At 34.6% G+C, this 24,965-nt stretch overlaps 4 protein-coding genes across 4 annotated transcripts in view; 1 reads left to right on the top strand and 3 right to left on the bottom strand.

Moving 5' to 3' along the window:
* Positions 1-3,552, bottom strand: part of LOC104707668 — a 7,940-nt gene extending 4,388 nt beyond the window's left edge. Inside the window, exons 1-4 of the mRNA XM_010424068.2 lie at positions 3,322-3,552; positions 2,850-2,942; positions 303-2,720; positions 33-209 (exon numbers count right to left, since the gene is read on the bottom strand). Of these exons, the coding sequence (XP_010422370.1) occupies positions 33-209; positions 303-2,546 (2,421 nt within the window). The 5' untranslated portion in view covers positions 2,547-2,720; positions 2,850-2,942; positions 3,322-3,552. The remainder of the gene's footprint in view (positions 1-32; positions 210-302; positions 2,721-2,849; positions 2,943-3,321) is intronic.
* LOC104789722 lies at positions 6,642-7,397 on the bottom strand. The gene is made up of 2 exons (XM_010515376.1): positions 7,057-7,397; positions 6,642-6,966 (listed from the first exon to the last, which is right to left on the bottom strand). The coding sequence occupies exons 1-2, from the start codon at positions 7,315-7,317 to the stop codon at positions 6,769-6,771; spliced, it is 459 nt and encodes a 152-aa protein (XP_010513678.1). The 5' UTR covers positions 7,318-7,397; the 3' UTR covers positions 6,642-6,768.
* Positions 21,167-24,035, top strand: LOC104789709 (probable pectate lyase 10). Its single transcript, XM_010515364.2, has 7 exons — positions 21,167-21,327; positions 21,424-21,483; positions 21,576-21,650; positions 22,248-22,890; positions 23,075-23,178; positions 23,267-23,405; positions 23,489-24,035. The coding sequence occupies exons 1-7, from the start codon at positions 21,242-21,244 to the stop codon at positions 23,708-23,710; spliced, it is 1,329 nt and encodes a 442-aa protein (XP_010513666.1). The 5' UTR covers positions 21,167-21,241; the 3' UTR covers positions 23,711-24,035.
* LOC104789716 (putative kinase-like protein TMKL1) overlaps positions 24,051-24,965 on the bottom strand; it is a 4,200-nt gene continuing 3,285 nt past the window's right edge. The window contains exon 2 of the mRNA XM_019227953.1: positions 24,051-24,823. Coding sequence (XP_019083498.1) covers positions 24,180-24,823 — 644 coding nt within the window. The 3' untranslated portion in view covers positions 24,051-24,179. The remainder of the gene's footprint in view (positions 24,824-24,965) is intronic.

Here is a 24,965-nt window from a genome sequence, read left to right as displayed (position 1 = left end):
CCTGCTCTCTTATTTAAAAACATCCCTGAAACTTCCAAATTCCTTTCCCGAGCAGCACGAGATTCAGGTTCCTCATTTGGGACATTAGCTGCAATGCCTTCCTCTAAGGAAATTAGATTAGCAGATGAGGTTCCAGCANCCGGCGCTGGCTGATTCAAATCCATGCTTGGGATTCTCACATGGCCTAAGACACCTTCTCCTCCTGTTCTCTGCAGGTCAGTTATTACTGTTAGAATCTGATAAAGGATAATCATGAATTGGGACAAATATAAAGTAGAATCTGGATGTTTTGCAATACTCACATTGTTTTGTGTTAAATCAAATTCTAAGATCCCAGTCTCATGACCAATCTTCATGTTTTCTGATTCAGAGGCGATGCTGAACAAGAAATTATCATCAGAGCCTGCTCTCTTATTTAAAAACATCCCTGAAACTTCCAAATTCCTTTCCCGAGCAGCACGAGATTCAGGTTCCTCATTTGGGACATTAGCTGCAATGCCTTCCTCTAAGGAAATTAGATTAGCAGATGAGGTTCCAGCAATCAAACGCTCATTATCTTGCTTTATTTGCTTCCATGGATCAACAACCGCTGAGGTTTGGTATCCATATGTAGGCAAAGCCTTACCGTCCACGTCAGTAGGCGTTGCTTTTGTCCCCAAAACTTTCCCTCCTAGATGAAAAATCGTGTCATTGTACCCTCCTTGATTCTTGGATTCTTGATTTAGATAAATCTCATCATAATGATTGCCTGCAGCAGAAATGTCTATATGCAATGTCTTGTTTTCACCGGATAGTCCTGGTCCTCCTGGCCTTGGTGAAAATTTAAACATAGTCTCTCCTCCCTCAGTGGACTTCATATCGAGTATATCGCTTTGTGTACGACGGTCAGCTAGATCATTATTCCTATGCACCTGCACTGGCTTTTCTTGTGTTTGCTTCTTTGTAAAGTTCAAAGTTGAAGATGGACTTTGTCTCTCTTGTGAAAAGTAATTAGAGTGTCCACCATTAATCTCTAGTGTAGAGTCTGAGTACGAGTGTGGGATCCCCAAGCAAGAATCATTTGAATTTGTAGACCCAGAGAAGGAGACCTTAGATTCCTCGGGCATGCTCGCTTTATCGCTGTAGACCCTTCCACTATTCACAGACCTCTCAGGGTTAAAGCAAAGTGTATCAACATGGCTAGAACTGGGAGTAACAAGTTTTTCATTGAAGCCATTCTGGAATTGCATCCCATATAGGTTCTCTGCCTCATGTTTGTTAGGCTGACAGTTTACTGAAGGTAGTGGTCGCTGTTGATGATATTTGGAATCAATCGCCTCAAAGCTAGGTGTCTCTGGTTGAGCTGGACTGAAGGAATTATTACTCTCGGAACTGGAGTTATTTCCAGGGAATGGTGAGTATACACCATTTGAATCCCTTTGCTGGAATGGTGAAGGAGAAACAGGAGGTGATGGATAGGTAGGCATGTTATATTGAACTCCATTGAAAAGAGGATTCGGGTGCATAGTAGCGGTATCCAGTCTGAGCATCTGACCCGGTGCTTGTTTACGGAAACTTGGATTGCGATCCAAATTGTTTACATGATAACGTGTATCACCAACCAAAGTCTGACCAACAACAGCATTAGAATTTATAGCTGCAGCATATTGGCTATCAGGAGTGGTCTGCTGAACTTTTCTTTCAGGCTCCCCTATAGGAATCAGGAACAGTCTTGGCCTTTGTGAACCCTCGAGTCTTTCTAGTCCATTGTACTCTTCAATCATATTCTGAAGATCCTCATCCGAAGATACCGATATTAAGGAGTCAAGCTCATCCCCTGGAAGCTGATACTTGATTGAATGAGGTTGTTGGCATATAGCTGATGTCTTCTTCTTGAGTTCTTCCCAAGAAAGGTTCTTGCGGATAGAAATAATATGCGTCTCTCCTCCAACGTATTTAAGTTTTTCATCAGTGGATCTTGGCATAATTCTCCCACCAAAACTGCAAAGAAACTTAACTTTTCCGAATCTATCGAAATCTCCTCCTCCTCCTCCTCCGCCAGTATAGTTGTTGGACTGAACACGCTCTGGTAAGAATGCACAAGGGGCAGACCTTCCCGTGACATCTCCTCGGTTGGAATTTATTTCACCAAAAGCTTTCCTAGTTATAACTTCGTTTTCACCACCTACATTGTGGTAAGCACTAAAATGAGGCACATAACCATTCTCAACCCGTATAGAAGAAGACCTCGGGTCTCGTCCAAAATCATAAGCATCAGAAGAAGGACATTCAGATTCAATCCTCCTCATTTCATGAAACCGAGCAGCAGCACTGTCATACCCCGGTAGGTGATTCTGATGATAGTAAAGGTCCCCACCAAATCTATTACCATCGTTATGAGTTTTCCCTGAAACGACAGGAGATTGGACAGGAGTATGATGATGATCCTTGAGAAACTCCATGGAAAACTCTTCCCCAGTCTGAAGTGAAACGTTTTTATTCACATTTCTTCTCTCAGCCAAGACAGCTGCTTGTTCCGCGTTTTGCCTAGCCCATCTATCTGACATAGTAGTAGTTGACTGACGGTTCTCTCTCACAAACAAAAAGCTAAGAGTTGTGTGATATAAACCTCCTCTGACTCTTAGCTGTCATTAAACAAACCGCATAACAGAGAAAGAAGACAAGTAAAAGCCAAACAGTGAAGAAGAATCAAGATCTTCAGTTGAGAAATATCTTTGCACCTGAAAACATCATTGAAGGAGAGAATAATAATTCAATAGACATGTCACATTAGTAGCAAACCATAACACCTGCATGTGGTGGTGGCATTCTCATATTATAATAAGAAAAAAGAAAGAGACAACACTTACTATGTTTGTTAAAAGAGAGGAGAACAACCCCCTGCATCAATTATGGCCAGCCCGAAAGCTAAAACAGCCAGCTCAAAACTTCACGTGTAGGACCTGTAAAGATTACTATATATTAACAACAACAAAAAAAATACTCTTATCCATCATCGTCATAAGTATCACCACCAGCATCGTCACATTAAACTTTGTCACGTTAAAACCCAAAACCAAAAAAGATGAATCATGAAACAACAACAAACAAACAGCCGAAATCAAAATTTAAGATTGATAAAGTTGCATCATCTAGAAAAAGTTCCAATCACTTAGAAACATAAAATTTTAGAACCAAAACAGATCGCAATTTTCACATTCTCTACAAACGAGGAACAGAGGAATGAGAAAAAACAAATTCCAAAACACGATCTTCAGATTCTCGAGGATTTGATTGGTACAATGGTAATTCCGAAACGATCGGGGGAAGATAAAAAGTTACCTTCACATTCGAACTGAGGAAGGTCGGAGAATCGAGGGGGGAAGGGTAACAAAAAAAAAAGAAAAAGAGAATCGAAAAAAAAAGAGAAGAAAACGGAAGAAACGAGGGTGGGTAAAACAGTTTTGCTGCTGGGGGGAGCGAAGAAGATCCAACATTTCCCGAGAATTAAGCGCCATCGAACTTTACCGGAACTTCCGCTGTTTTCTTCTTTTTCAAAAAAAACTTCTTCGCTTTTCAGGGGAGAGAGAGAGAGAAAGATTCATTTTTTTTTAGAGACGATAAAAAAGAAAAAACGATGGATCCAAAACTACGTCACAATGATCCGGCCCATAATTATAGTCTCTCCCGGCCCAAACTTTGTGATTTCAAGTGTGATATTGTGAGTGTTTTTTTTTTTTTTTTTGATTCCACGGTTTAAGTGGAAGTGGTTCAAGTGAATCAATTAATAAAATGTAAAATGGTTAGTGATGATTTTTTTAAATGGTTACTTGAACTTCATAAAATGTAATGTGTTGGTGAATCTTATATTTTTGAGAAATGAAGGCGTGAGAAGAATTCATGGGAGAATACAAAGTTCTTGTGGAAAAATAGTACATCAGCTTGGCATTGTTTGAATTTTTAAGAAATGTATTAGGCATTAGGGACCAAATTATGGTCAGAACTCATGGGCCATGTGATGGATCAATTAACCCACATTAGTCTCTTTACACGTTCAATAAATTTATCATTTAGTTTTAAATTAAAAATATTTGTTAACAGTTTGTCTTTATCGATAGAAATATGCTAGTCAGTTGTCTATGCTGAGCTTGTGAATGTTGTGCGAGACCACCTCGACAAAAAATATACCAACTATTCTATTTAAGACTTAGTTGATTTTACTAGACCTAATTTGCGCTCTTTGTCTAGGTTCTCGTGGGAAAAACACTTGAATACACCTTTCAAATAAATTTAGATTCATCCACTGGCTGCAAGTATTCCTATTTTTGAACCTGATTACTCAAAAATCAAGATGTAAGTGCAAAATATGCAAATTCTTTGTCTAACATATTAATTTACTTTATATTTATACTTATGTTAATTATGCAGAGAATCTATTGGGCCACTACTTCTCAGTTTCAAGTTATAAGGAAATATAGTGAGAATTTTTTTTTTGTTAGACCATCTCAAAGTCTTTTTCAAATTTTGCGTCTAAAATATAAGAACTTTATAATAGAAGAATTTTACTCCTATGCATTTTTATATTATTTTTCTCTAAATAAAGGTTTTATTCCAAATAATGCTATTTTTATTTTACTATGAACACTTTTTATTTTAAAAAGTTACTAATTAACTCATTTACTTAAACTAATATAACATTTTAAAAAAATTATGGCTTTTATTTAAATTAAACCTTAATTATTAAAAAGTACATCACATCATATAAAAACTATAAAAGTACATCACATATTCACATCATATAAAAACTATAAAAGTACATCACATATTCACATCATATAAAAACTATAAAAGTACATCACATATTCACATCATATAAAAACTATAAAAGTACATCACATATTCACATCATATACAAAGGCGAAATGATCAACAACAAAACCAACAAACTCCTCCTCCATCTACTTCATTTGGTTTGTTTGGACAATATTTTAATGATATTGGTGGATTTGAAACTAATTTACCAAAGTATTAATTAATTAGTTTTTTGTATTAAACTGATTATTATGGAATGAATGAAAAAACAAAATCTATTATTATTTTTATATATTTATAAGATTTTATATAATTTATATTTTGCAAATGGTAATCTCAATTAGAATAGATATTTATGTTAAAACTCTAAAATCATTTCTATTATTAGTTATTAAAAAGATTTATTTTATTCATAAATAAATAAGTTAAAGATTAAAAGAACACTTTGCAAATAAAATAATATAACTCTATTATAGAAGTGGATTGAAGCAAAATTTACTAGAGTTGGAGATGCTCTCATATCAAGTAACGGTGCAAAACTTGGAGATGATGGATGTTTGAAAGTTTCAGTGGGAATTGTATTGACGTGTCTCACCGCTGGTAAATGTGGTGCCTTTATTGATCATCCATTTCCACTTTTCACTGGTTTTGTATATCCAAACTTATTGTCTCCTTAAGACGAAGTAAGGAGAAGGGGGGAAGACCATTCCATCGCTAAATTTATAGCACATTTTTAGTAAACTAGCAAGCTGCTGAAGAGATCATTGCACTTGAATAAGTCACTGTACTTATAGAAAACAAAAGGATTATGTACTGGAAATCTGATTAATTGTATTAGACTGTTTGGGATTTCTCAACTAACCCTTCAATTTATTTCATATGCTGCTATGATAATCTAGTTCATCTCTTGCCTCTTGGTTAAGTATAATAATGTTGAAATCATATATAAAGCGATTCACTTCACCTGCTAAGCCGTTTTTTCATGGCATACATGTTCTGGTCTTCCTTTTATTTGTGTTTGCTCTTTGAATTTGATAGGCTTCAAGATCCTCTCTCTGGATTTTATTCTGATATTATGGGTTGTTAGAAGAGACGGTACGGTACCATACTTTTTTTTCAGAAATTGCATAATGCTCATATAATTGTGTGAATGATTTACTTTCAGGGACATCCGGCTGTTAATTGTTAGAACATGAATTCCAAATTAATGAAGATGACAGTGAGGATGACAAAAGGTAAAAAAAAAAAAAAAAAAAACTAATAAACCCATATGACGAAGAGTCGAAGAGTTTGAACGTTTGGATGGCTTAAACGTGAGTGTCAGCCAGAACAAGAGGTTTTGAAGCATAGAAAAGCCGAGATTTTATTCGAGGATGGCAACTCCCTACCATGAATTTGGAGCAAGAGATTTTGAAGCTTCAATATCATGATGATATTGTGAAATGTGAACACTGTTGATTTTATTTAAAAAAAAAGAAGGAATTGATAGATACAGCAAATCATGGAATCGAAGACACAAGTCAAAGAGAAGACGAATACAAAAAAATGTAAGTCAAAAGAGTAATAACTCGTTGATATATCTTCCTTTTAACTCGGTTGAAAGTAAATCTGACATTGAAGTACGATATTTTATAAAACTGAGCCATGGATTCGGAGGATAAGAGAGAGTTGTATAGAGCTGAAGGAAAACATCCATCTTAAGTGTGATCAGAAGTAATCAATACAATCTGGCATCACGATTCTTGAAGTAAAGCAATCAATAGAAACAAATAGTAGAATTTTTTTTTTTTGTTTAATATGAAAAATAAAAATTGAACAAAATATAGTAGAAAAAAATTCCACATGGCGAATCTAAATGAACCAAATTGGAAAAGGCTCAAACGCAAAAGCCCTTCACACAAGAAGAAAGCCAAAAGCGAAACGAAACCGCCAAGGACAATTGTGACAACTTCTTCTAAACAGATGTTGGAGACACAATCACTCCGAAGTCTGAGGTTTCTTCGCCTTCCGTCTACGTCTTCGTGACTTCCCATTACTCGGAGGTGGCGTAACATCCTGTGAGCTCTCGCTAGGAGAAGTATTGTCCTTCGAAACTTCACCATCTTCCGAGATCTTGCAATCCTCGTCGTCATTCTTGGCCTCTACGTTCTCCTCCTCAGCTTCCTCCTTACGTTCCTAGAAAATTGGAAAAATTAGGTTAAGATTTATTATGCTAGACGATATGCGGCGGCTAAAACTCTTAAAACACAATAAGTCAATACGTACCTTTTGCTGTTTCTTTTTCTTAGCAGAGACGGTGGTCTCTTCTGGAGCAACACCGGAGGGAGGAGGAATACGAAGCTTTAAGAGTTCATCGATAAGGGCGGTAACGATTGGCTTCGAACGGAGGATCTCTACTTGATCCTTGTTTAGGGTTTTCCCCTGAGAGATCGACTCTTCCAGCCCAACAATTTTGTTGTATTTCTTGCGGTGAGCACGGAGACGCTTGCTGATAAGAGCAAAGACTGGTCCTTCTGTGGCGGCCATGGTGTCTAAGAAAAGATAACAACGGCGGAGCAAAGAGACGAAGAAATAGGATGAAGGTTAGGGTTTTATTTTCTTCTTAATTGATATCGGATGGGGTACGATCTAAACTAGACACCACATCGACATATATATATACTAGAGACCTTAGGTCTCTCTATACTATGTTTTGGAACATTCGAGATCTTTCTATAAAGTTAGATACAAATTTCCATTATAATTTTTACCAAACAAAAAAAAAAATCCATTATATTGATTATTGACAAATATTTAAGGTATCTCTATAATGTAATTTGGATCATTCTAGATCTTTGTATAGTTATTTGACTTATTTCCATATATCATTGTTGCATTTTTTTTTTTCATATCTTGTGTGAATCTTAACATTTTTGTTATAAGTTTGGAATACTTAATCTTTTATTATTATTAAATTGGGAAAGGCTCAAACTTATAATTTTTTTTGTTATACCTCTTTTTTTTTTGGTCTGTTATACCTTTAATTGTAAAATTTATTAAAATTATTGTTCACAATAAAAACATAAAGAAATGAGAAATCTCTTCGTATGTATTTGTTTAACGATTTACACTTTTACTAGCTAGGCTTAGACTGCTACACAATATGAACCACTAAAATTCATTGAAATATTATATAGTATATCAGGATTGTAATATAAATATTTAATTAAAAATTATAAATCTGTAATTAATATCTTTAATTTTGAAAACAAAACAAATGAGACGAATATTTAATTATTTAAAATACACAATTCACAAACAATTAGTAGCATAACTCTAGAAAATGTCAATAGTCTATAATTTATTTCTTGTGACATCTTTTTGTTAATTTCATACTTTTAATATATTGACTATTTTTAATATGAAAATTTAATAATTTTTAGTTTATTTTTATAATATGTATAGTCATATCATTGATTAAAAGGAAATACTTGTATTTTGTCCTATATGTAATTTGTTAAGCATGAGTGAGAAAGAACAATTCATATTTAAATTTCTACATCTTTGACACATATATATATACTAGATAAGGACCAGCCCGATGTGCGGGTTTAAAGTTTTATAAAATAAATTAAATTTAACAAAAATATATTAAAATTTGTTGTGCGTTATTTATAAATTTTATTTTTGTCATAATACACTAATTTATATCGATTTACAAATCTTTTATGTATGTTACTATTAAAAGTGTATTTTTTTACACCTAAATATACTCGATGTTACAAATATATTATTTATCACCACCTATAAAATGTCTATATGAACACACTAAGACAACTATTTTACTTTCACTTCTGCGTAGCTTTTTAATTACTAAAATTGTTCGCTCAAAAAACATTTTGAATAAAAAATATATTAATAAAATACTAATCAATGATGTATCATCACAATAATATATGACCACCATGGAGAAAACATCGGCTCGACCCTCATCCTTTATGGAGAGAACCTTGCGTCCAATCTCCTTCACCATGCAGAGAACGTTGGCTCCATCTTCCTCTCTTAGGAAGATAACCTTGCGTCCAACCTCTTCCACCTTCATTTCTTAGGGAGATAACCTTGTGTTCAATCTTCTACACCATATAAAAAACATTGGCTCTGTCTTCCTCTTGTTTGGAGAGAACATGTTCACGTCTTTTTGCTATCTCAAAATGGTTTACTCCAAGCTTCCACAACCAATAAAAGTAAAAACCTTTTTCTAACGTCACAAAATCTTTTGATAGTAACTAATGTTAAATTTCTTAATGTATTTGTGGAAGGGTCTTTGTCCACTCTGAGTCCATAGGCCTGTGGATCCATCCATATTCGATGGCCAATTTGTTAGATTTAGAAATTTGTTTACCGACCCTACAAATTAGCAAATGATCTTTTTTTGTATTTAGTCCTCACTCGCACAGTTCCGACAATCACTTCCAGTAAGGTCACCCATCATGAAATTCTCTCAGAACTCTTGACCAAAAAAATAAATGCATTTTGGTGACATATGTGACCAAATCAATTCTTTTAAGCCTTTCTGCAAATCATGGTGTCACAGTCTTTGAGCTCCCATGGATCTATCAACAACGATTTATGTTTTTTCAGACTAGCTATCTATGTTTATTGTAAGTTTGTGTTTGGTTAGCTTATTTTATCTATCCATTAGGTTGATGAGCTTATACTCGTTATCTTTCTTTGGGATTGAAAGAATAATGGTAACAATTATGTTTGCAAAAAAAAAAAAGGGTTTATAACCAACCAATCAAGGTTGAGAAATTAGAAAAAAAAACTGACATAATTAAAGAAATAATAGAAAATTATAAGCATGGTAATATATGAATCCCAAATAATTAAAAGATGAAAATATAAATTAAATAAAACAATCTAATAATACTACAATAAATTTTAAAATATAGTATTAGGAAAAGAAGACGCATATATTAATATTTTTTTGGGTCAACATATTAACCTTACCTATTCCCAATTGAAAAAGAGAAAGTAGGAGAAAATTTTGGTTTTAAAAAATAAATTACCTTCCCATTAAAGAAAATTGTCCAATTAAACAAAGTTGAAAGCTGTGTTTTTGAATAAATAATTTAAATTATTCTATTTTTTGTATAATTAATAACTTTAAATTTAAAATAAGTAAATAATATTATAATTCGAATTTTATGATATATATATATATAATTTCCTTATAATTATTTAAAAAACTTTGTATTTTTTTATAAATTCTGTAATTTTTGATAATTATCTTTTCATATTATTAATATTTGTTGAAACAAAATATTTTATTTTTGTTGTAATCAAATTTCTTCTATTAAATATTAATTCTTTACACATGTCAAAATCTGAGGTTGATAACTTGACACATGTCAAAATCTTGTTAATGGCTAACTTTCAAAACTCAACTTTATATAATAAGATATATATATATATATATATATATTATATTTACTTTTGTTTCCTACAATTTATCTTGTATTTACTTTAAATATGATTTATTATTCTATCCAAGAGTCCATACAAAAATTTTATGTGATTAGGTGAGTCATATAAACTGGAAATTAATAAATTTATTCAGACTAATGTAAATAATTAATATAATTGATCATTTCTTTTGTGTTTTAATAACAAAAGGTTTCAATTTTCTTATTTTTACAGGTTGCTTTTCTGTTTTATAAGAATCTTAATAAAGATTATTATATTTTTAATATATAATTAATACTGTTTATTGCGACCATAACCTATAATTTATTGGAAATCACCAAAGTAACCTATCAAGATTTCTAAAAAAATTCAGCACACCGTTTTAGGATATTACCTTTTTACATATTATTCATTTTCCTTCTTAACTACATAACTAATAAATATTTTAAAAATCATCCTTTAAACTATTAATTATTCCTAATTATTATTTAATGAAATTTAGAAAAGGAAATATTAAATTAAACTAATTTTCAAAAATTTTAAATGAAAATCTTTTAATAAACAAATCAAATGGAAAATAATAATTAAAAAGAAAAAGAATAGTTTAAAATTTGAAAAATTAATAGTCACGCATCTTCAACCCATCGACAATTGGCTATATCCATTTTTCAACTTCAAAAATATTAAGTATATTTATTCTACGAACATTTTCCAGACTAACCAAATATCTGCGTCTGTTCGGCAGACTTCTAAAATAAAATCATCAAGCTTACATTTGGTTTGATGAAATGGATAGACATGCATAAAATCTGCGTAATTTTAACAGATTTCTTAGGTTCTTCCAGCAGACTTATAATTAGTCTACGAATATTTGGCAGACTAACAAAAAATCTACATATTTTCGGCTGACTTCTTAAATTTAAGCATCAAACTTACATTTAACATAAATTTAAGCATCAAACTTACATTTAGTCTGCTGAAATTGAAAGACATGCATAAAGTCTGCGTAATTTTAACAGATTTCTTAAGTTCTTCCAGCAGACTTATAATTAATCTGCGAATATTTGGCAGACTAACGAAAAATCTGCATATTTTTGGTAGACATCTTAAATTGAAGCATCATGCTTACATTTAGTCTGCTGAAATTGATAGACATTCATAAAGTCTGTGTAAATTTTACAGATTTCTTAGGTTCATCCAGCAGACTTATAATTAGTTTGCGAATATTTGGCAGACTAACAAAATATCTGCATATTTTTGGCAGACTTCTTAAATTTAAGCATCAGATTTACATTTAGTCTCCTAAAAATGATAAACATGCATAAAGTCTCTATATTTTAAACAGAATTCTTAGATTCTTCCATTAGTTTTTTATTCAGTCTACAAACATTCGGCAGAATAACAAAAAATCTGCGTATTTTTCCAGCAGACTTGTATTTAGTCTACTAACATTTGGGAGACTTGTAGAAGTCTATACAATTTTAACATACTTCTGAAATTAATCTTGCAGACATACAGTTAATAGACTTCTAATATATTTTCATAAAGTCTGCTCATTTTTGGTAGACCTATAAATTTGTTTTTGACTTGTAAATTATATTGACATATTTATAAAGTAAATTCAGCAGATTTGGCAAACTTCTAAATAATTTTGACGAGTTGGTTTGCCAGTCTTTTTCAACGATCATCGATTCTATCGAACAATCTTTCACCAAAAAATTCTTGCGCCGATTTGCCTTTTCATCCGTTAGATTATGTTGGAACTAAGTCGAAAGATAAATGCAAACAAGTAATAAATTTTTTGGCTTTAAGAATCAGAAGAAGATAAAATTAAAAAAAAAATAATAATAACAAAGAACAAGGATCTTAGATGGAGAATTAAAAAAAAGCTTTCTTCTTGTAAAGAGTCAAGGGAGAGAAGAGCAGCACGAGTTTGTATATATACATTAAAAATCAATAGCATAATAATAACTTGTTTATAGTTTTGGAATTGTTTTTAAATTAATTTGATTGTAATTTTAAAATGATTTAATAAGAAATTAATACCAAGTTTTTTGTTTTTTTTAAACCAAATTTTTAATAAGGGTAGATTTGGAATTAAAAAAATCTGGACACAGAATGTGAGTTATCTAAGGAATAAAAAATTAATTGGGTTATCATAGTTATTTCTTATAAAAAGGAGGTTATCCTGGATAAATTTCTCTAATTAATAACATATATTTCTTTTGCTTGCATATCTTTTCTGTCGAAAAAATGATTTTATTAACTTTAACATTCAGTACAAAGAAGTTTTGTAGCCACAATGACTGGGTTACAACTTACAAACTAGAATATAAATTAGCATGAGAACAATGGAGCTTAGCTAGATGATAAGCTACGATATTACACGATTGTCTTGTAAAACTGAATCGTATGGATAAGAATTGTGACGCCCAATAGTGTATATATATGATGAAGTAGGTTTGTTATCGCACAATTGTTTGAATCTATTGATTATTTTGGTTAAGACTATACCGATTTGAAGCCTCGTTCCAAGTTTGTTAAATAGCCGCTAGTAATTAAGGCTTCTATCTCAGCTTCCAAAGGTGAAGAGGCGTGATTGATGCACTTGGAATCCCTTGATGATCTCAAATAAACCGTCCATCTACGTAGCTTGTTGCGTTTGCATATCATTATAAACATGCGTCAGAATTACATATATACGGAAAATTTGGTCATAACTTGTCTTGAAGACGATTTTGTGTGCTCACGAAAAAGATGCATTTTGATTTATTCTTTAATTTTAGCTCGTGCATTTAGTATTCTTTTGTATGGACTTTCACGAATTTTATTGAAACAATGTTATTCTTACTTTCCAAATTCTTCGAAATAACCATTTGGGAAAGAGTTGTCGATTAGTGAGGTCTTCTGTATGATAGAAATTGAGAATATTGGATATGGTCTCTTCAAGATCATCGGAAGGATGATGGAGTTGTATAAATGGAGTGTTCAAACTTTTGATTAAAATTGTAAAATCAGAAAGAGCTGTGTGTGACTTAATTATTAAATATCCAACGGAAAAAATATGAACTATTGATAAGCCCCATCAGGTCTACATAAAGAGGAAGAATAGAGAAGGAGGAGCACGTGTGAGCCAAGAAGAGAACACGTGCGAGTAAATGAAGGCTTTTGTATATAACTTTGTAAAAACGAGTTAGTAGGGAAGTTGTTTTGTTGTGAAAACAGAGTCTTATGTGACTTTGAGGAATCGGTTATGATCTAGCTGCGTCTAGAGGCCGATCTCATTATCATTGTAAACAGTTCATTTCAGATAATAAAAAAGAGAGTTTTTTTTTTCTTATCAATTGGTGCGTCGTGATCTCGGATTGAATCTCTCGCAACGGTGAGGAGTTAGGGTTCACGAGTTGGGGATTTTATCAGTTCATCGAAGAAGACGGTCGAAACAATGGTGATGGAAATAGGATTATCTCCGGTGCGCGAGTTATCGGAAGCAGAACAACACGAAGAATCCTTGGCGGATGTTTACGATCAGTTAGGTGAAATGAAGAAACAAGAAACCAAGTTGGAGACCAAGATTGAAGCATTGGGATCTCAAATGGGGACGAAGATAGAGTCTTTTAGCAACGAGATGCGTTCGCGTGATCAGAAATTGGAAGATTTGGCTAGGAAATTGGATTTGGTGCTCAGCTCGTTACCAGGAATTGCTACGACACGCGAAGTTAGGAGTTCGAGTCAAGTGATTCCGTTACAAACCCAAGGTCGTCACAGTAAGGTGCGTTTCTTGAACTCGGAACCTTGCCGTAGCAACATTAGGCCAGGGCTTAGAGAAAATTTGATCAAGAAGGTTGAGATGCCAATTTTTGATGGAGCTGGAGTCTACGGTTGGGCTGCTCGTGTAGAGCGATTTTTTCGAATTGGGGGATACAACGATGAGGAAAAGCTTGCATTGGTTTCAGTTAGCTTGAGTGGAGAAGCTTTGAGTTGGTATAACTGGATAGTGAATACACGACAATTTGGAAGTTGGATGCAATTTAAGTCAAGCTTGATGTTGAGATTTGGGAATTTGAAGATCAGAGGTCCAAGTTAGAGTTTATTTTGTATCAAACAAACATGATCAGTGGCTGATTACATACAAAGATTTGAAGATCTTTCATCTCAAGTAAGCGGTCTGGATGAACAGAAGTTGGAAGGGATTTTTTTTAATGGGTTAACACAAGAGATGCAAAAGTTAGTACATATGCAGAAACCAAATAATTTGGATGAGATGGTAGCAGAGGCTAGAGCTATGGAGTCAAGTACTATGAGGAGAGTGGTAAAAAAGGAACTAATGCTAGCCAACAAGGAAAATTCTGTTTCTGACCACAAAATTAATGCCCCCTATAACTCGAATACTTAGAAGATGAAGACTGTGCTTACATATCCGGTAGTAAATAATGAGAAACAAGTCGGAAGGGTTGAGCAAATGCCAAGAAGGCATACCACAAATGCAGAATTTGATGAGAAGAGAAAAAAGGGATTTGCTTTAAATGTGATGCTCCTTGGTCCAGAGATCACAAATGTCCCAACATGGAGTTGCGAGTGTTGATTGTGTTTAACGGATTTGAGGTGGAAGTGTTGGATGAAAATTATGAAGCGGTTGATACAGAACCAATGGGCAAATGTATGGCTCGTTCATTTGCTTCGTTTCGAGGAGTTTCAGGACCATCTATAACCAAAGTAAGAGACTCAGTGGGAAAGGAAGCAGTGATCATTATGTTGGATAGTGGAGCAAGCTACAATTTCATATCTCCTGCTGCTGTGAAGAAACTGAAGCTTAAATGCAGAGATGATCCAAACCTAAATGTCAAATTGGGAACTGGCATATTAGTAAATGGATTAGGTGTTTGTGAGAAGGTCACTTTTTCTGCTCAAAACTTGGAGTTCACAACTGATTTTATCGTGCTGGAACTGGGGCAGATCGATGTGATTTTAGGCGTATATTGGTTAAGGACCCTTGGAGATTGTAGGGTGAATTGGGAAAAGAATGAGATGTCATTCATTCATAATGGCGAGATGGTGTCACTGAGAGGAGAACCAGATCTTATGATCAACAAAATGTCTTTGAAATCATTGACAAGCGGTTATGAAATCAAGTCTAAAGGAGTCGCATTGGAGTTGTATAACCAACAAGCAAATCCAGTAGCTGTAGAAAGGTTGAATGATAGTATTCAAGCAGTGCTATCAGCATTTGAGAAGGTGTTTGAGATCCCCACATCTCTTCCACCAATAAGAGGAAGAGAATATTCCATCTCTCTTATAAATGGAACTACAACCGTGAGTGTTCGTCCTTATCGATATCCTCACGCTCATAATGAAGTGATGGAGCGAATGGTTAAAGAAATGTTAGAGTCAGGGATCATAAGACCAATCCAAAGTCCCTTCTCTAGCCCAGTCTTGCTGGTTAAAAAAAAAGATAATAGTTGGCGTTTTTGTGTGGATTACAGGGCGTTGACTAGAGCTACAGTCCCTGACAAGTTTCCAATACCTATGATCGACCAACTACTGGATGAGCTTAATGGATCAATTTTATTTTCGAAATTGGACTTAAGAGCTGGTTATCATCAAATAAGGATGAGGGAAAAAGACATACAGAAAACAACATTCAGAACTCACGATGGGCACTATGAGTTTCTTGTAATGCCATTTGGTCTCACGAATACACCAGCGACATTTCAGGCATTGATGAATGAAATATTTAGACCATATCTCAGAAAATTCATTTTGGTGTTCTTCGATGACATTTTAGTATACAGCTCTACAATGCAACAACATGTTGCGCACTTGAAGATTGTTATGCAGATATTGGAAGAGAATCAACTGTTTGCAAACAAAAAAAATGTATGTTTGGACAAAAGCAAGTGGATTACCTGGGACATATCATTTCTCACCAAGGGGTTTTGACAGATCCAGAAAAGACAAAAGCAATGGATAATTGGGTGACTCCTAAGTCAGTGAAAGAACTGAGGGGATTTCTGAGTTTGACAGGATATTATCGAAGATTTATCAAAGGGTATGGTGTAGTGGCGAGACCATTGACAGAACTGTTGAAAAAGGATAGTTTCGAATGGTCTACAAAAGCTCAAACAGCCTTCGACAACTTAAAAAAAAGCAATGTCAACTGCACTTGTCTTAGCATTACCAAACTTTGAGGAGATTTTCACAGTGGAAGCTGATGCTTCTGGTTTTGGCTTGGGTGCAGTATTAATGCAGAATAAAAGACCGATTGCATATTTCAGTCATGGACTGACTGCCAAAGAACAACTAAAACCAGTCTATGAAAGAGAATTGATGGTCATCATTTTGTTGATTCAAAAGTGGAAACACTACCTATTTGGAAGACATTTTATAGTTCACACATATCAGAAGAGTCTGAAATTTCTTTTGGATCAGCCAGAAGTCACTATGGATTATCAGAAATGGTTAATCAAACTGTTGAACTATGACTTTGACATTATTTACAAGCCTGGAGTAGAGAATACAACAGCTGATGGGTTATCAAGGATGACACAAAACGAAGGTGTACTGCTCTCACATTCATTGATGGCCTTAACAGTACCGTCTGTGTTGCAGCTCCAAGACATTTATGAAGAAGCTTAACAGTACCGTCTGTGTTGCAGCTCCAAGACATTTATGAAGAAGTTGATCACGATGTGGAATTACAGAGGGAAGTACAAAACTGTTTAGCCAAGCAGTCCACCCACTCGAAGTTTGCAGTAAGGAACGAGAGATTATGGTACAAGAATCGACTGGTGATCCAAAAAATTCCAAATTTATACCATTGATTTTAAACGAGTATCATAATAGATTGCTAGGAGGACATTCGGGTGTGTTTAAAACAGTCAAGAGAATTCAACAATCGTTCCATTGGGAGGGCTTACAGGGTGATGTTCAGAAGTACGTGTCAGAGTGTGATACTTGTCAGAGACACAAATATTCTACTTTAGCACCAGCTGGTCTACTTCAACCCCTCCCTTTACCACATCAAGTTTGGAGGATATCTCAATGGACTTTGTGGAAGGCCTTCCTAAATCTCAAGGGAAGAATGTCATTTTGGTGGTTGTTGACAGGTTGAGCAATTATGGACATTTTTTGAGTTTGAAACATCCTTACTCAGCATCTGATGTAGCAGGATTGTTCATCAAGGAAGTAGTGAGACTTCATGGACACCCAGCTTCAATTGTTTCAGATAGAGGGAATACTTTTTTGAGTGCTTTTTAGAAGGATTGTTTCAGGTTGTCAGGAACCAAGCTGAAATACAACACAGCCTTTCACCCTCAAACGGATGGGCAAACAAAAGTTTTGAATAGGTGTTTAGACGTATCTCAGGTGTTTCGCGTCGTCTCATCCTAAGACATGGCACCAATACTTATCGTGGGCAGAACTTTGGTATAACTCGACTTTTCACACGTCGTTAAAAGCCACTCCTTTTAAGGTCTTGTATGGTTGTGATCCTCCAGCTATAATGCGTTTTGAAGGGCAAACTACTAAGGTCTGGAGCGGGAAACTATGATGAAAGAACGAGATTTAATGCTTTCTCAGATAAAGGAGCACTTGGTACACGCGCAGCAACTGATGAAAAACAATGCGGACAGGCATCGAAGAGATATTGAGTATACTGTTGGTGATTGGGTTTTTCTGAAGTTAAGACCCTATAGACAGCAGTCGGTGGCCAAACGAGCTTGTCAGAAATTGGCAGCTAAGTATTATGGTCCATTTGAAGTAATGGAGAGGGTTGGTAGAGCTGCTTATCGGTTACAATTACCGCAAGGTTCGAAAATTCAACCAGTGTATCATGTCTCGCAAATTAAACGAGTGTTGGGCGACTATCAACATGTTATACCCTTACCTGAGCTATTCAATGAGAGTGATGAATTGGTCATTGAACCGGAATCGGTTTTGGACACTCGTTACAATGCTAGTGGAGTGCTGGAAGCATTGGTCCGTTGGAGAGGTCTACCTGACCATGATAATATTGGGGAGATTGTTAAGGAGTATTTCGAAGGAGGTATTGATAAGCCCCATCATATCTACATAAGGAAGAAGAATCGAGAAGGAGGAGCACATGTGAACCAAGAAGAGAACATATGCGAGTAAATGAAGGATTTTGTATATAAACTTTCTAAAAATGAGTTAGTAGGGAAGTTGTTTGTTGTGAAAACAAAGTCTTATGTGACTTTGAGGAATTGGTTATGATTTAGCTGCGTCTAGAAGTCGATTTCGTTATTATTGTAAAAAGTTCATTTCAGATAATAAAAAAAAAAGAGTTTTTTTTTATTATCAACTATACAGTTAAGGAATTGACGAAAAAAGTGGATGATTACTGTAATCCAGTGGATGATTATCAAATAAAATTAATCGAAGTAATGTTCATGTGTCTTGATTAACGGTGATAACCGGCCGGCCATGTGGCTTGTCTTATGTGCAAAAGTCAATGCCAAAACAAATGTGCTTCGAGTAATGCCCTCCTTAAACTTCCCACCTTTTCCATATATTATATTATTTCAGTGTGATTCTATACACATTTTTCTACTAATTAATAAAGTGCATAGATTGATTTCCCTCGCTCGTTTGCCCAAAAAAAAAAGATTGATTTCCCTCAAATCAAATTTCGAGTTACATTATTTTTCAGGGTCCTTGTAATTTATGTAAATGTAATCATCCAGTTGTTCCTTCAAAAGTTCTTTATGTCATATATTTCGATTTTTTTCTTTGAGCATCAATATGTTTACATGCACATGGGTGCACAAATGATATGCATACAATATATATAAGTCCGCGTGATACTGAGTTTGCTTATATAAATTTATCCATAGTGAGATGTCTTTTCCTGATTTGAAGCTACCAATAATATGATTATTAGCTAGTGATAATACTCGTACGACATATGGATGCAATGGCTGTATGTATATTGTATTAAACTTTAAGAAGTCAGCTTGATTTTCTTTTTTTTAATGAAATAAGATTGAAGTAGATAGCTAGCGACATGTATAATATGTAATATAGACCTCAATTTTTTTTCATTGGTCTAAGTCATAATTACTATATAAAAGCGATGCTAAAAGTTCGTGTAAACTACATTATATGTGATATACATATTGCAAAGTTTAACTGATATTATCATGGTTTCCCTATGGTAAGATTCCGACCACAATGGCACATGTGTTCTTTTGATTTTTCATTCGTAGTCCTCCAAAGACTAGTACTAGACATTGCAGATCAGATAGTTAGATATTTAATATATATTTGGAGTTTATGGTTGGCATAATAATTTATCGTTTCGAACTAAACGTGCATGTATGTACTCATCCTAGAATTCTATTCGAGTACAACATCTATATAAAAACTTAGATTTAATTCATAGATATTGACTTTACGTATTTGCCAAAATCACATGCTTAATAATCAGTTTGATGATGAGCGCCATCACATTTCATCAAATATGTAACTTCGTCGACATGGGTATATGCATTGTACTTACTAATCATGCAAATACGTTTATACCTTAATTGTAACAACAAAAAAGACATGCAAATACATTAATAAATGCATGGCATTATAGTTGTCAAAAAAAAAAATGCATGGCATTATCCATAACAACGATGTCAAACCTAATATTATAAATCGGTACCTAACCTCAAATTTTCTCAAGTCGGCGTTTTGATTGAAACTAGAGAATAATATACATGCAACATTAAAAAATATAGCAAGCATGAAAAAATAGACGTGGTTTCCATGCAATTTGTAGTACTCGATCGAAAGGCCGAAACACCGACCAATAAGAAAAAAACTTATAATTATGTAAATAAATATTAGTAATCTAATATATATAATATATGTAAATTTATGTCCAGTGGTTAAAGATTCATAATAGATAACGTGATCATTGTTTCACTGTAAACATTTTAAAGTATAAGAATGGCCGCCTCTTCGAAAATTAATTTGGGCTTAGTTCAAAATAGTTATCAAAAAAAATTGAGCGTTCATCTTATTACAAACGAACTTCTTAAGTTGTGTGTTTGGGTTAAAATTAAAGCATTCACCATAAATTTTAAGAGAAAATATATAATTTGATATAGATTTTTTATTAATACTTTATAATCCATAATATGATAAAAGGAATTTTTTATCTATTGTACTAAATTAGGAAAATGAATTAATTTTCTGCATAAATATATATAAAAAATTTACGATGAAAAAATTCTTAATTGTGGTAAATGATTCTTTGCTAATTGAAGCTATAATATTATGCCTCCGTTTTACTAACTGAGATATTAAACTAATTATTCTGTTTATATTGATTGAGAATTCGAAAGTTTTAATGTATTTGTACATCTAGATTTTAGGAGTATTATTGCTAATTAGCATATACAGTTGAGAGTTAAAAATGTTTTCAATTGAAGAGTGTTGTTTTAACACTTTATTTTTGTTTAAAAAAAAGTGTCATTTTGTATTCTTTTAAATGAAATCTTAGCATTTGTAAATTAATTGAAAATATTTTTGAAACAAATTAACGTAAATATATACTATATTTTTAAAATGTCCATTAACTAAAACAGATAATTTTTATTTTAAAAAAATCAAGATTTTTGATAAGTATAGTAATTTGGTAGGAAAGAACTAACCGAGAAAGTGGTTACATACCTCCCAAAAATTGGTTAAGGCTAAAAAATAAAGTCAAAACAATGTGATTCAACCATATATATCACGGAAGACGACAGTTAATAAACGCCGTTAAATGAAACTGATCCCACCGTACGAGAAATCTTAACGTCAAGTGGAATAATAATAATAATAGTTAACGGAGTTTAGCTGCTTCTTCCTACCTTCGTAGCTTGCCTATATATAAAGCTGATTTCATCTTCAGCTTCTTCAACTTAGATCTCTCTCTCTCTCTCTCTCTCTCTCTCCCCTCCTACATTTGTCTCATATTAAGCACAAAGGAGAGAGAGCTTCTATATATCCAACAATGGCGGTCTTCTTTAGCAGCAGAAGCTTCTTAGCTCTCTTAGCAACTCTAATCATTCTAGCATTATGTGTGAATGCATCAACAATGTAAAGCTTCGTAGCATTTCAAAACTTTCCAAATATTTCTACTAGTTAAAGGGGAGAAGTAACATTTGTCTCTACTTTTTTTTTTTGTGTTTACAGAGCTAACGAAACAGAGGAGCTCAAGTCGCATAGCTCAAGTAATTCATCGACGGTTGATAAGTAAGTCTTTAAACTTCCTAGTCAATCTCAGCCGTCCAGATTTAATCAAATGCTAATACGACGCCGTTTTTGAAATGCTCTGTTTTTCTCAGGTTATCTAACGATGACGGTGCATGGAACGAACATGCCGTTAAAAACCCAGAAGAAGTAGCTGCAATGGTCGATATGTAAGTTCTCTCTCCCTTTTAAAGTTTTTTTTTTTTTTTTAGCAATTAATAAGACAATTTTATTTCACTTTCATTTCATATTAATAACCCCTTCAGATAGTCAAACGTTGTGTTTCCCTTAAATATTATTTTACATAAAATAACAATAAAAATTTTGCCCCTATAGTTTTCCCATAAATGTTTTTATTCCATATCTCTAATTTTAGAAAACCTCGTTTTAGTGATATTGCACAAGTTGGGTTTTATATGCGACACAGACACGCCGTGATCGCCATTTAAAGCGCCTCTCGCGTCGCTATTTTTTTCCTCACCCCACCGACGCATTTTTTTTCTTTTTTTGTAGTAAATGTTTACACATTTTTGTGTATAAATTTATGTTCTAACAGTTTTTAAAAAACATTACAAAAATAGAAATTTTAAAAAGGTGTCCGTATGGTTCCGTATAATATGGTTACATTAATTACACCACATGGTTTCCTTCTTCTACTCCTCCACGTGACTTCAAGGGCTTTAACGTGAAATCAAAAACTTTACGGGTTCATTTGATAACAAATTTAAAACTAAGATCTCTTTTTGTTATTTTAAAAAATTTAATAGGACGATTAAGAACAGTACAGAGCGGAGGAGGTTAGGATTCTTCTCATGCGCCACCGGGAACCCAATCGACGACTGTTGGAGATGTGACCGGAACTGGCACCTCCGTCGTAAGCGTCTCGCGAACTGCGCGATCGGATTCGGTCGTAACGCAGTCGGAGGACGCGATGGTCGTTACTACGTCGTCACAGATCCGTCAGACCACGACGCGGTTAATCCTCGACCGGGAACGCTCCGTCACGCCGTGATCCAAGACCGTCCGCTATGGATCGTGTTCAAACGCGACATGGTGATAACTCTGAGCCAGGAGCTAATCATGAACAGCTTCAAAACGATCGATGGTCGTGGCGTGAACGTCGCGATCGCCGGCGGTGCTTGTATCACGATCCAGTTTGTGACGAACATTATCATCCACGGGATTAATATACATGATTGTAGAAGGACTGGTAACGCTATGGTTCGTAGCTCGCCGTCGCATTACGGGTGGAGGACTATGGCGGATGGTGATGCGATTTCGATTTTTGGATCGAGTCATATTTGGATTGATCACAATTCGTTGTCTAATTGTGCTGATGGATTGGTTGATGCGATTATGGGATCTACTGCTATTACTATCTCTAATAACTATATGACTCACCACAACGAGGTTTGCTTATTTTGCTGAGCTTACATTTACCAAATTCGCTGAGCTTAAAAATGAAGATTATGTGGAGATAGTGTAGCGAACTGAATTGTGTAGGTTGTGGTGAAGATGCCTAGTGTGTGTTTTTGTAAGTTGATAATGGACTTTTTCATAAGTTGAGAAGAGTTTTTATTGATGGGAATGGCAGGTTATGTTGATGGGGCATAGTGATTCATACACCAGAGACAAGATGATGCAAGTGACCATAGCATATAACCATTTTGGGGAAGGGCTTATACAGAGAATGCCGAGGTTCTTCATCTGTTTCTTGTTTTGTTTCCGATGATTTGTGTTTGCTACAGAAGTCAGGAGAGCTGATGCTTTTGCTGTTATTATACAGGTGTAGACATGGTTATTTCCATGTTGTAAACAATGATTACACTCACTGGGTAATGTATGCAATTGGTGGAAGTGCTAACCCTACCATTAACAGCCAAGGCAATCGGTTCCTTGCCCCTGGTAACCCTTTTGCCAAAGAGGTATATCATTATTTCTCTCTTTCATTAATCTTAGTTGATTGATGTAGGACAGATGGATTAAATGTAATATTTTGGTTTGATAGGTGACGAAGAGGGTAGGTTCATGGCAAGGGGAATGGAAGCAATGGAACTGGAGATCACAGGGAGACCAAATGCTCAACGGTGCCTACTTCACTAGATCTGGAGCTGCTGCTCCTGCAAGCTATGCCAGAGCATCTAGCTTGGGAGCTAAACCAGCTTCCGTTGTAAGAATGCTTACCTACAGCTCCGGTGCCCTTAAATGCAGGTATGGTATGCGGTGTTAGTTAATTGTATAATCCTCAAACCCAAAGACCAAAGAGGATACTGACTAGCTCAGGGCAACAAAAGAAGAAAAATAATTTGTTTTCTTCGTTCCCGTGTTTTACATATCATTATCCCCTTTTTTTTTCTTTTTTTTTCCGTTTCTCTTTTACCATCTTAGACTCTTCTCTGCTTCAAATCGTCAACCTGGGCCAGCTTTGATGAGCTTCAGTGTTGTTCGACTCCAAATTGTAGTACAGTGCATCATTCTTCTTCTTCATCCTCATTACTCATTTGGTGTATCATCATGTGTCATATATTCTTCTATCAATATAATTACTTTGAACTGCTTCTGTTACACCATTCTCATCAACAAATATAGATAAAAATCAAAATCAGAATGGTTTCTTGCCAATTAAACAAATGCAAATAGCCCAACTAAAGTAAGAAATTACAAACAAAAAAAGAAAAGCTTGTAGAACATAGATTGACTCAAAATGGAGTTTCGGCGTCGCTCCTGGTTTCTGTTGGGCTGTACAATGCGGATCTATTCCTCGGTCTGTTCTCTTCCAACTGCTTCACAACCTCTTCCATGGTGGGTCTAACTGTTGTAACAGGAGCACAACATCCCATTGCCAGCTTCAATGCATGAACTAAACCTTCTTCCATTGGGCTCCTAATTCCTTTCATAGCCTCCAAGTCAAAAACCTCCATTGTCGTCTCTTCCAACACCGCAGCTTTAACCAAAGAAGGTAGATCCACATATTCATTACCGTTCCTTCCACTCTTTCCTGGTTTCTTACCCATCAATATCTCCAAGAGAAGGATACCAAAGGCGTAAACATCACTCCTTGGATTGCACTTCTTCATCTTGTGAAGTTCAGGTGCTTTGTACCCGTCGGATTTCGCCTGTGAAACGATCTCATCGGCTACAGCCTGTACCATTATCTTGTCAAGTCCAAACTCAGTGAGCCTTGCAAAGAAAAAGTCGTCCACAAGCACATTCTTTGATCTAATATTTCCATGGATGACAGGAACTTCTTGTCCAGTATGAAGATAAGCAAGTCCTCTCGCTATGCCAAGTGCAATCTTGTGTCTCCTGGCCCAATTCAGAGCTGGCTTTCCAGGTTTACTTTCTGCACATCATTCAAACAACAAACTTCAACACATGAATAACTAAAAACCGAGCAAGAAGGACTTGTAAGTTGTAACAAGATGATAAAATGGGAAGAAGATGGATGATGAAAGCAAATACCGTGCAACAAATCATGTAAGCTT

The sequence above is a fragment of the Camelina sativa genome, chromosome 1, assembly GCF_000633955.1.
Source record: "Camelina sativa cultivar DH55 chromosome 1, Cs, whole genome shotgun sequence".
NCBI lineage: Eukaryota > Viridiplantae > Streptophyta > Magnoliopsida > Brassicales > Brassicaceae > Camelina > Camelina sativa.
Note: the sequence above shows the minus strand (reverse complement) of the source record. Positions and strands in the feature narration are given on the sequence as shown.

What these genes read in the sequence shown, in the direction of transcription:
- LOC104789709 (XM_010515364.2), top strand. Translation starts at nt 21,242, where the DNA reads ATGGCGGTCTTCTTTAGCAGCAGAAGCTTCTTAGCTCTCTTAGCAACT. An exon ending in TGTGTGAATGCATCAACAAT is followed by an intron (nt 21,328 to 21,423) that starts GTAAAGCTTCGT and finishes TTGTGTTTACAG; the next exon opens with AGCTAACGAAACAGAGGAGC. An exon ending in GTAGCTGCAATGGTCGATAT is followed by an intron (nt 21,651 to 22,247) that starts GTAAGTTCTCTC and finishes AAAATTTAATAG; the next exon opens with GACGATTAAGAACAGTACAG.
- LOC104789722 (XM_010515376.1), bottom strand. Translation starts at nt 7,317, where the DNA reads ATGGCCGCCACAGAAGGACCAGTCTTTGCTCTTATCAGCAAGCGTCTC. An exon ending in AGAAAAAGAAACAGCAAAAG is followed by an intron (nt 6,967 to 7,056) that starts GTACGTATTGAC and finishes CCAATTTTCTAG; the next exon opens with GAACGTAAGGAGGAAGCTGA.